We start from the raw sequence: 12,514 nt of genomic DNA on the forward strand, positions 1-12,514 counted from the left end.
ATTGTTTTATGAGGGAATACAACTAGGCAACCATCCACTATTAACACTAATCAGAGAGAAATGAAGATATCGGCCAAAGAAAGACAAGGGCCATGAAGGCCGAGAAAATGAGACTCCCTAGCCCTCGAATCCTCTTATAGCCTCGGGGTCGAAAAAGAGCAAGAGTTGATCATCGGAGGTTGGATATGATGGACTAAAATTAGCCTGGCAAAAGTAAGTGGAAGGAATTCGAGGACTCAGCTAACGGCCCCGTGGTTGCCCACCCATGCTCCCAATCTGAGAGCTCCTGGGGTCCCTTTCAGTCACCTCTTACGAAAAGCAGGGGATACCGTGGGTGTTGTCCCACTAACCCCACTTCCCCAGGGACTTTTACGACAGGCAGGGGATACCGTGGGCCTTATTCTACGGTACAGGATATGCAACTGCGCAACCATCCTCTATTAACACTAATTAGGAGGAAAAATAGAAGGGATCCGACACTTCGATAAATGAAGGTATCGGGCAAAGGAAGACAAGGGCCACGAAGGGCGTGAAAATGAAAAACTCCCTAGGCCTCGAGTGTACTAATTCTGTAGGTAAGAAGGGTTCGCTTTAAAAATAGTAGGTACTGCATTCACCTTCAAAACAACTTTCTTTATGCACCGATCAAATAATTCCGGTTTGAAATGTGCTGAATATATCCTGGTGTAAGGGGAAGGTATCCAATTTTCCCTTCTAATGGCTTTAATCCACTCCGCTCTCCTTTCTTCATGAACAGGAAATCTCAAGAAAATTGACGATAAACAACAAGTCTAACCTAAAAATTCTTACAAAAAGTGGGCGGTGCTTCTGAGACTCCGAAACACAATGGAGGTAAATGTACTGAACTACATACTGTACTCAGAATATTAACTGTGAAATGTTATTCCAGGAATATTTTTGGATTTCGGATTCTTGCAACCGTATGCACAACACGACATTGTAAAAGCTACATCAACTAAATATTAGTATCTCTTTTACCTTTTAGCGTGTCGTACAGTGTTAGCATCTGAAAATTCCCGCAGTTACAATTAGCGTACACCGTATTCACTTCAATGAGCTATGATAGATTTGATTATCAAAAAAAGAGCATGCGTTCTCGCGCCTATTTACGCCCACGCCCCCTATGTAGACCACTGTCAACGGGCTTCACTCTCAGAGCTCCAAGGCATCTCCCTGTATTCTTTACTCCCTGGTACGGCATATCCAAATATATGACATTGATTATGGAGGCTAAGTTGAGTAGGTTAGTTGACCACATTGTGTTAGAAGAATGGATATTTCTTGCAAAGCTGAATCTGGCTTGCAGTTACTTGCACGGTTACATTTAAGACCTGATTTAAAAGGATTAGATGCAGTTTTATTTGAGAACGGACCGAATCCTAACGACATCATTGAAATAAGTGGAGATCCATCGAGTGGAAAGACTCTCATGATTATGCAATTTCTGGTGAAGTGTTTGTTGCCGTCGCAGTGGTTGGACTATTCAATCGGGGGTCTGAATGCTGGTGCAGTTATGATAAATACAGATCACCATTTTAATTTGCTAAAACTAGTCAATTTAATGGAAGCGTGGCTTGTAAAAAGTGCAGTCGTTCCCGTGACTTCTGCTTCCAAACTTACTAACCTAGTGATTGAAGAAATAATCAAAGACTCGCTGAAAAGGCTTACAATATTATCTTGCCACGATAGCACTCAGCTGTTTGTTACCTTTTACTCCCTTGAGAGCATTTTATCTACAAACACGAATATCAGTTTGATCCTCCTTGATAGTATTTCGGCTTACTATTGGCAAGATACTATGGTGGGTGGTTTGCAAAAAATGGACTCGTACTTGAATCGGATTTTGAAAACATCATGTAAATGTATTGGTGAATACAAGGTTGTGTTTATATATACTAAACCTATGTATTTTCGGTCAAAATCTAGTGAACTGCCTAACTGCAGTAATAATGGACAGTTGACTCATAGAATTATTCTTAGTAAAATTCAGGACGTTTATTGTGCCAGCATTAATACTAGACACGAAAGGAAAATGAACACTTATTTGATTGAAGAATGTGGTATATGTTGGTGCCATTGAAGACAAGAGACTTAAGGAGATAATAAGCACACTGTCATATTTGTATGCAGAAAATATAAACTGGTATTATGTGGAAGCTTTTTTTTTTTTTTTTTTTGTACTGTAGACCTATAATACTTTATACTGATAGGGGTACGCTTACCAGATCCATTAAAGGATTGGCAAGTTGTGTATCATCCTGTAGTGCCACTGCATCGTTGATATTTTATTCGGTGAGTATTGGTAATTTCGGCTGAAAAATATAAGTTACTATGTAAGTTACTCTAAAATGTGAGCTGGCAGTGAACTTTGATACAAAGGGTAGTAAACCCATGTAGTCCAAAATAACAGAAGGGCTTAATGATTTACTTTCTTACTTATTATATAATGTATGTCTTAACCTTACTGGTTTTGGTATCTGTATTTTCATTTTTTTAAAGTTTCTTGTTTAGTTTAATACCTTAATATTATAAAAATGTAGTTGCTGTTTTCATAAATCTGCATTGTATTATAAGAAGACGCTGCATAAAGGGACTTTTCAGTCTCAGTGGCATGTAAATCATGATCATGATCAATATCGTTATCAAGTTTCATGATCAAACATAGGCCTAGATATTTAATGCTAACCGACTGTTGTTTAGGCTTATGCTCCAAATTGGTAAAACTAACGGGGAAGGAAAAGAGAGATTAGGAATACAACGTGGCGCTCTTCACGCGTCACAGCACGCTACACAAGGCTGCCATCTTAGGAACTTAGTCCAGTTAGTGACAAGACTACTGTCTATATTGGTTTGGTCTGGCTAGAGACAAGACCGTTGTGCTGGAGGCATTAGCTCCCAGATTAGAACCGCGAATCATCCAGCAGGCTTCTAGTATCCTGTGACAGTATTGGCTAGTGGCAAGAACATAAAAGATTGACTTGGGTACTTAAAGTAATGTCATGAGCTCCTTCTGTGGATCAGTGGTAGATTTTTGGCTTTCCGATCCCAAGATAGCGGGTTCAAAGCCAGCAGAGGTAGTCGGATTTTTGACGGGCGGAAAAAAGTCCTTTTGACACTCCAGGTCATTTCAGCATGTAAAAGGATACTGGATACTTTATACTGATAGGTATATTTGGTAAAAAATGACACCTTGCCACAAGATGTTTGTAACATTATAAGTAAGTAGAAATTATTGAAATCTTGCTTGGAATGAGTGTCAAAGGAGAGATGTATCCATTGCGATGTCCGGAAACCCACCATCCCGGCCCCAGAAGAACATTTAGGGCCTTCTTTTATAACCTGATGATGGTTTTCCGTGGTTTCCCATTTTCACACCAGGCAAATGCCGGGGCTGTACCTTAAGGCCACAGCCGCTTCCTTCCAATTCCTAGGCCTTTCCTATCCCATCGTCGCCATAAGACATCTGTTCACAATTAAGTATTTAAGTGCGATACGGACCATGAAGCTGATTTTATGTAATAAGACATCTGTGTCGGTGCGACGTAAAGCAAAAAAAAAAAAAAAACCTGATGAAGAGCATTACATGCCATTTTCCAATGCTGCAGTAGCTATGTGCATTCCTATTGGCCAACGTAATGTGGCATGTTATACCATTCCTGCCAATTTTGATAAAATGATATTCTCTTACCAACCCTGGCTCAGTAAAAGCATGAGTAAATAGAACGTGTGAAGGGTACCAATGGTCTTGTCCAGGCCCTACTGTAACCATCTGCACTGCAAGAAAAAAGTTTCAATTCACCTGTTCACCACTAACCTCTTAGTTCCTGTAGCTACACCTGAAATAATCACGACCCCTAATAACCCTTAGTTCCTAAGTAAAAAGGTTGGCAGTCTTGTGCACTGTCTGACAACATCCTCCATGAGAAGTAAACAAAGGACAGTTGTTCCGCGTGTACATGTATGTGGCGAAAGTCTTGTGATGAGGGAGCAGGTATTGATAATCGGTTTACTCTGTGATCTAGTTGACTTAGAGTAAAATGAAACATCAAAATTGACGTGCAGGCAGCCAGATGGTGTCAAATTAAAAATGCCTGCACATGGTAGCTGAGGTCATATGATCATTAAGTAGTGTCATGGATACTGCATTACGTCCAGCACACACCACAGCATGTCACTTTCAAAGTCTGGTTTCGTTATTTTCACAGAATGTGGCTGCAGTGGGCCACATATATGAGCTCTATCAGAGACAATAGATGTAGGAAAACAGAAAATGGACATAGGGTCCATTCTAGTTTTTCTGAATAAGTAGGCCTAAGATTACTTCCAGGGGTGGGTTTGTGGATCCCTGGCAAGCATAAAGGAAGGATCTCTCCTCTCAGCTACTCTAGGTATTGTTTCACATAATTTTCACATGATTTTATCCTTCCTAAAAATCTGTCCCTGCTAGTAAAGCGTAACCTTCGAAAAGTTTGTCAGTAACGGAGAAAGATCAGGCAGTACTCAGGTAGGAGAATGGCTATTCATCTATTAGTAATTTGCTTGTACCACACTAGTGTATCAGATTTGTGGTAGTAATAGGCTACTGGAACCCATCCACTACCTTATCAACACCATTTCACCTTATCCAGCTCCTGCCGGGTCGGGGTATTTATGGTACTTCTCCATCTTCCTCTTTCCTTCCACCATTCCTCTTCCACGATCTTGTCCCAGTCTAAATTTTGTCTTATGTAGCTCTTCACTGATTCAATCCACCTGTTTTAGTTCTTCTTCTTGCTGTCTTGTCCTCGCACTTTGCCTCCAGCATCTGTCTTGTAATTCTATTCTCTTCCATCCTCTTTACATGTCCAAACCACCGTATTTACTCTTTTCAACTCTCTCATTTAGCTTTTCAATTCCAACTTCCTTCTTAATGTCTTCATTTCTCACTCTGTCTTTCCTATCATACTTCTTAGGAATTTCATCCCACTGGCTTGAATTCTACTCTTTTGCCTGTTAGTCAAAGTCCAAGTCTCAGCTGCATAAGTCAGTATGGGAACAAAGTACATTTTGTACATTATTTCTTTACTCTTCCTTGGTACTTCTTTGCTCCAAACAAGTTTTCTTACACTTTGGTAGAATGCATTGCCCTGCTGTACCCTGCTGCTAATCTCCATGTCCATCCTAGCGTTTTATTATCTGCGCACCTTTTAGCAATAGATTTACACCCTAGTGTTCAATCAGTCGACTTCAGTTATCTTCGCATTTCGTATTGGCAACCTTTGAAACACAAACTAAGAATCGCTTATGATCACAGTGCGACATCTGGCATACACTTTACGTACTCGTACTGTTGTTGTTTACAAAGCAAAGCCAAACTATATTATTCATACTGGGAACACGTTTTGCATACGAGAAATGTTATATAGTATTATATATTGTGTGTGTGACACAGTTGTTGGCGTAAGATGATAAAGGTTTAGAAAATTCATATCGATCGATCATATTATCGATTCAATTCAGATTTCATTTCCATTCAGTTGGCAGTATTACCAGAACCAGCAGTGCTCCCTCCTTACTCCTCAACCCAGTACAAAAATCTATCACTAAAAAGTGCGCGTACAATACATTAATTCACTTTCTAGGTATTTAAAGCTGTCCACAATTTCCACAGTCTTGCTTTTCTCTGTACTGATTTTCATGCCATACTTCTCAACTTTTTCATTAAGTACATCTAGTTGTTGTTGCACTTCTTTGCTGTTCTTTTCCCAGATCACATCATCTCTACAAATAGCAGTATCTTCATCTCTTTATCTCCATAGGCTTCCTTTGTTTCCTTTACAATTTTGTCCATGACCATAATAAACAAACTCTCTCTAACAGAGTACATTGCTTGCACCATTTCTTACATTTCTCTTCCAAGTCTCTTTTTAACCCTGGTTTCCCAAACCTTCTCTCTGGGGACACTATCATATGCCTTTTCTATATCTATGAAAGTCATGACCAGATCTTTCCATATTCCCAGTTGTTTTCCATTAGCTGTCTCATGCTAAAGATTGGGTCCACTGTAGATCTGTACACATGTACTGACGCGTTGTTATCAAGGTTGTGATTCTCCATTTCATTTTCAACAGTCTTTAGTTTTCAGGTAGTAAAAGTCTTTAGAGCACTTTTCTAATGCAGGTGTCATTTAGGAATGAGAAAATCATGCTAAAATGATGTAAAGTCATACCTTAAGTAACAGAGAAGGGAGATCCTTCCTTTATGCGTGTTAGGCACTTATCAACCCATCCTAGAAGTATTCTTACTTATATAGAAGAATTAAAATGGTGAAAATGCCAATCAGGGATATGCGACCATTTTCCATGTTCTTATTGGCCGGGGTAGTTTGCTGTTGTCTCCATAGAGCTCGAACCATGTGTGGTCGCAGAGCTGCCACATTCTGTAAAAATAACAAAACTGCAAAGGTTGAAATTGTTTTGGCGTGTGCTCGATGTATCCGCGATGTAAACATATTTAGTACAGAAGGAGTGAATTTCACGGATTTATTTATTTTACTTTTTTTTTTTGGAAACAACTTGGCAAACAAAATGGAATTTGATAGGGAACTATTAATGTCAATGGATCTTATGGAAGAAAGAAAGTAGAACTGGCTGAGGCAGCAAAGAGGATGTGTCTGGATGTGTTAGGAGTTTGATATTCAGGTAAGCCAAGATAACTAGGAAGAGACAGGGGATCACAGTGCGACATCTGGCGTACACTTTACATACTCATACTGTTGTTGTTTACACAGCAAAGCCAAACTATAGGATTCCATAGCGTAATGGTTAGTGTTATTAGCTGCCGTCCTTGAGGGCCTGGGTTCGATTCCTGATACTGCCAGAAATTTAAGAATGGCAAGAGGGCTGATATATGGTTAGAATATTGTACCATGCTGCTCACCTCCATTGGGGGTATGCCTGAAAAGAGCTACACCACCTCAGGATGAGGACAGAAGTGTACCTTTTTTTAGTTTACAAAAGAAAAAATTATTTCTTGTGTTAAAAATGCAATTTTCAGTTTCTTGAGATTTTAAAAAATACAAAATTAGGTATTTTTGCTCAAAACCACTCCATTACACACCTCCACTGTAACATTGCGTTATCTTGATTCTTGGGAGCATTTTAAGGCCGTACAACTCGGGCGCCTGATTCATGAAGTAGGATGTGATTACTGGATCTTGCAGACAAATGATGTACCGGTACCGTACTTCTCCCTTTGCCGTTTTTCACTGGACGGAGTAGCGAGTGCAAACCATATCACGTGTATGACCTTGGCCCTGTTTTATGGCTCAGTGTCCTTCCTGATGCAAAATCTATGTGGAAGGATATATTGACTGTGGCATGTTTCTTTGGTGGCTGGTAGTATTATGTGTTGGCCTACATGAAGACATTGTTCTCTCTAGGACCTTTTTAACTGGTCCAGCCATTTTTACGGATCCCTTGGCTAACGTAACGTAGATATGTGCTAGTTACATAATGTGCGTTTGTTGGGTATTCAGCCCGAAGGCTGGTTGGATCCTCAACAGGTTCACCATTAGCTGTCATAGATGGCCTAGGTGTCAATGAAGAGGCGTACTAGGGAAATGAGGAGTGAGGTAGTTTCCCGTTGCTTTCCTCGCCGAGCCAGAAGTTTCTATTGCACATCAGTCTGCCCAGCCCACTGAAATTCCTGCACAAACCGACCCTATATTAATACATATTTGAATCATTGGGTGCTCCAAATTAAAATGTAGGCCTAAATACTGTAAAACTGATAATTTAAATGATAAATCTTCATTATTGTCAGCATAGTTGCATCAGTTACATCGGAGTTTAAATAGTTAGCTTGATTATCATGTACTGTCATGCGCGAGCGGTGTCTGGATTGGCATGGATTTGCAAGCGAGCACTCTGTTTCGCATGACATCGCAAACCCATAGGGCATTCCACAGCAACAGAGTGGTAAGCCCCAGAGCTTTGTGGTTATGGACGAGCAGTAGAACACTAGAAGTTAAAAATTCTCTGTTATGTCTTGTTCAGGATAATAACACTAAAATTTAAATTCAATTTTGCTGTTAATGTTTACCTGTCTGATATTACTGTTGATGCCCGGCTATTCATCCCTGCCACCCGGCTGACTAAAATTTCTGGGGAGAACACTGTGGAGAGGAATGTAATGAGACAAACACAAACACCCTGTCCCTGAATCAGAGGAATTAATCAGACGTGGCCAATATCCCTGACAAGGTTGGGAATCAAATCCGAGACCCTCTGAACCGAAGGCTAAAACGCTGACCAATCACCCAAAGAGCCGGGTGGACAAATGGTATACTAATATGATAATTGTTTATGTACGAACACCAAAGAGCCATACCTCCCGTGTAAAATAAATTGTAGATGGACATAGTTCGACTTATACCAGTAGGTGAAGATATGCACGTCGACACTGCAAATATGGCACAATCACTTCGCTGAAAGAAACATATTTTTCTTTAAAAAATACAAAAGCCGTTGTTCTGAGAGGTTCATTGTATTTGTCTTGTAAAGAAGACATAACAGTCTATAACTGGTACAAATTCAACTGTTGAAACCATCTCGTTTTCTCAATATTGTTGTGAATGACAGACATACTGTAATAGGGACTTTATAGATGACTACCCCCTTAGTCCTGTCTCCTGAAACAGGATACGAGATGAGGTGAGATGAAATTTATGGCATGTTTTTAAGGCCAGTTGTCATTACTGATGCCAACCTATTTCTACGAGATGTCAGATATCAAGATTTTCTTTGATATTAAGGATGCAATGAACTATGTATATTGATGGTAGAGTCATGAAAGCAAGTTCTTGATACATAAGCCTGCATGACTCCCTATTGGCTTTGCCTTTTATACATCTTATTGCCTTTTTTTGCCACTTAAACACATCTTGCACGCCTGTCGTATTCCCCCATGATATGGTACTATATGATAAATGGGAATGGAATAAAGCCTAGCATGCACACAACATCTGATTACTACTACTTTCAGCCTTTGAAGTAAAATAACTCTCTAGGCAGTCTTTTAGATAACCTTTGTGTGTGAGTATACCAGGTTAACTTAGAATCCAAATGTATTTCCCCTGCTGGGCTGAGTGGCTCAGACGGTTAAGGCGCTGGCCTTCTAACCCCAACTTGGCAGGTTCGATCCTGGCTCAGTCCGGTGGTATTTGAAGGTGCTCAAATACGACAGCCCCGTGTCGGTAGATTTACTGGCACGCAAAAGAACACCTGCGGGATTAAATTCCGGCACCTCGGCGTCTCCGAAGACCGTAAAAGTAGTTAGTGGGATGTAAAGCAAATAGCATTATTATATTATTATAAATGTATTCCCAATAATTTGACAGAGCTATGTTCATTCTCATCTAAGTGAAAATAAATAACTTTCGTCTTGTTACTATTTAAAAATAGTTTATTAGCCTGCAACTGATTGGATGATTTGCGTAGCATCTCTAACTTTTCATCTTCCACATTTGTTAAGTCCTTACCAGTTGTTGTGAAAGTGATATCATCTGCATAGAGTACTGACCTGCAGGATAAATTACTTAAAATATCATTTATATACACGAGGAAAAGAAAAGGTCCTATAACAGATCCCTGAACTACGCCTGTTTCTACTTTGAGTGCTACAGATTTTTGGTTTTCAACTTGTATGATTTGACATCTGTCGTTGAGATAGGATGTGATTAATAATAATTCTACATCTTTAACCCATAATAATTGAACCTTCTTATTAGTATATCATGTGGTACAGAATCAGAAGCTTTACTGTGGTCTAACAATGTAGCACATGTTATGTGGTGAGACTCAAAATCCTGTATTACCGTGGTCACAACAGTTTCTACAGCTTCAGTGGTGGATTTACCAGTTCTGAAACCAAACTATGCAGTATTTAATAAATTGTACTTTTCAAAATATGCCGATAAGTGCTCTTTTATACAATGTTCTATTATTTTAGATATAATTGGAACAATTGAAATGGGCTGATAGTTGCCTGGATCCAATCTATCATCATTCTTAAAGACAGGTATTGACACAGTAAATTTCAAACAATCTGGAAAAATTCCTTCAGTCAGTATCCAGTTGATCAGCTGAGTTAAAGGAACTACTATTATGTCAGTAATTTGTTTTAGGATATAGTTACTTAAGCTATAATAATCTTTGCAATATGAGAAATTTAATTCTGATTTTAAGGACTTTTTCAGGCTTTATCTCTTGCCACCTAAATGGAGGAAGTTTCAGGAATTCCATTATTTTTAACGTGCTATTGTACATTGTTTCATTATCACGAGAGGCATTACTGTGGTTCATAAATTTGAGACTATGTACAAAATATTCATTCAATACATCAGGTTCTATTGGCACTGACACTTTATCCTCTGTCCTACCAATTTCATTGTTTATAACTGACCATGCTGCTTTACATTTATTTTTAGAGTTGTTAATAAAATAATCATTAGCTTGATTTTTCGTTGCTTTTATTTCTTTATGGTAACACGTTTTAATAAAGACACAACGACACATGCCGTGCAGTTTCTGGCCACTTCAGACCAACAAACGTTGAAAATTTATACCACACTTGTGGCATAGCTCCATCTTCAATCTGATGAAATGAAATGTCGTATGGCTTTTAGTGCCGGGATATCCCAGGACGGGTTCGGCTCGCCAGGTGTAGGTCTTTCTATTTGACTCCCGTAGGCGACCTGCGCGTCGTGATGAGGATGAAATGATGATGAAGACAACACATACACCCAGCCCCCGTGCCATTGGAATTAACCAATTAAGGTTAAAATCCCCACCCGGCCGGGAATCGAACCCAGGACTCTCTGAGCCGAAGGCCAGTACGCTGACCGTTCAGCCAACGAGTCGGACTTCAATCTGATGGCAAGTAGGAACTGAAACTGAGAAATTCGAACAGTCATCCTCTCTATGATCATGAAGTAGTGAAACAGCATCTCAGATTACAGAGGAGTTTCAGTAATAGCACCAGCCACACCAAGAGTTCTTAGGAAGCAATAACAGTCCACAGATTCTCTTTGGTCCACAGTATGCGATTGGAATCAGCCAACAGAAGTTACTCCCACACTGTCCGAGACCTGTAACGATAATCATATGCTCGTGCTTCCTGTGACGGAATCACAGATATATTTTTTTTGTGTCACAGATACGCCTGTCACTGATATTCTGAAATATCGGTTAAGCTCATCTCTACCCACACATACTTTGCAGTCTTTGCCTGCCTGGAACACCCTGAAAAGGATAAGAACTGAAATGGCTAGAACAACCGCTACACTCAAAAGATGGGGTTATACCAGTGGTGAAACTAATTGGAGGCATTTGAGACAATGCCTACCCTAAGAAATATGATTAAATTATACACATATTGTAACAAATTTATCTGCTGTTATTGTGCTAAAACTACAATAATCTCTTTTTAATATATCGATGGTCCACAAGAAAAGTGACACAAGTCAAAATACATCATATTTCAGGAGAGCCATTTAATGATTTGTCATTCTTTTGAGAGCGAGTTTCTTTTCCTCTTTCGTAAAATTGGTTATTCCTATGAACAAGAAAGATTTAATATAATATAAGGTTTAGGAATCCACGGATAGTTGAACGTCAGTGTTATTCAACCCTTGTACAGATCAATAAAATGTACCCTTCTTCGACATATGACACTTTTCTGGAAAATAATACTAGGACTATATGATAATTTTATCTTGATACATTAGTAATCAAATGCATAAATAATTATTTTCCTAAGATTTTGGAATTTTAATGTGCAATATACATCAAAAGTTTACAGTAAAAACTAAAATAAAATGTAAATTGGTAATGTAGGACCACAACATAATACTGTAATAGGCCTAATGTTAATACAGAAAACATTTTTAAAGCCAGACTGACGTCAGCTGTCTTTCCTACATAAATCATTATAGAGGAACTATAACAGCGTAATTGCATAGGTACATAATTGCAGTAATCACCAAATCTTTAACTACAAACTATTATAATATTACGAATAAGATTTAGGAATTATATTTTTCGACATCAATTTTAACGAGCCCTGCTTTTTAGTTTCTTTGATCAGTTTGTTATTATACACTGCCTTCAGCTGGATGTTTGCAGTAGAAGTTGATCGTGTCTTTCTTACTGCAATAGCACGAAACTCCGTATCTGCGTAAGCAGTTTTGAAAAGAATTCTTTCAGGATTCTTTCCTTCAAATCGAATTGCTGAGATGCAACTAATGCTCACATGTTCATTTTCCTCTTCAGTTTCTAGGACATTTAGACCTATTTTACATGTTAAGTCCTTTAAGTCATAGAACATTTCGTAGCTCACTTCAGTGACTTGGTAAGGTTTCCCCGTCTTCTTGGCTGTACGAATTAGTGTGACATATTTCTGTGGAACGTAAATGGGTCCAGATTTTAGAGATTTTTGTTACCTCACGTTCTAT

At 39.0% G+C, this 12,514-nt stretch overlaps 1 protein-coding gene across 1 annotated transcript; it reads left to right on the forward strand.

The window, feature by feature from the left end:
• The first annotated feature begins 1,231 nt into the window (after positions 1 to 1,231).
• On the forward strand, positions 1,232 to 2,369 carry Xrcc2 (X-ray repair cross complementing 2). The gene has a single exon (XM_067155395.2). The coding sequence runs from the start codon at positions 1,292 to 1,294 to the stop codon at positions 2,099 to 2,101; it is 810 nt and encodes a 269-aa protein (XP_067011496.2). The 5' UTR covers positions 1,232 to 1,291; the 3' UTR covers positions 2,102 to 2,369.
• The last annotated feature ends 10,145 nt before the right edge of the window (positions 2,370 to 12,514 follow it).

Source organism: Anabrus simplex, chromosome 11, assembly GCF_040414725.1.
Source record: "Anabrus simplex isolate iqAnaSimp1 chromosome 11, ASM4041472v1, whole genome shotgun sequence".
In the NCBI taxonomy this organism is placed as follows: Eukaryota; Metazoa; Arthropoda; class Insecta; order Orthoptera; family Tettigoniidae; genus Anabrus; species Anabrus simplex.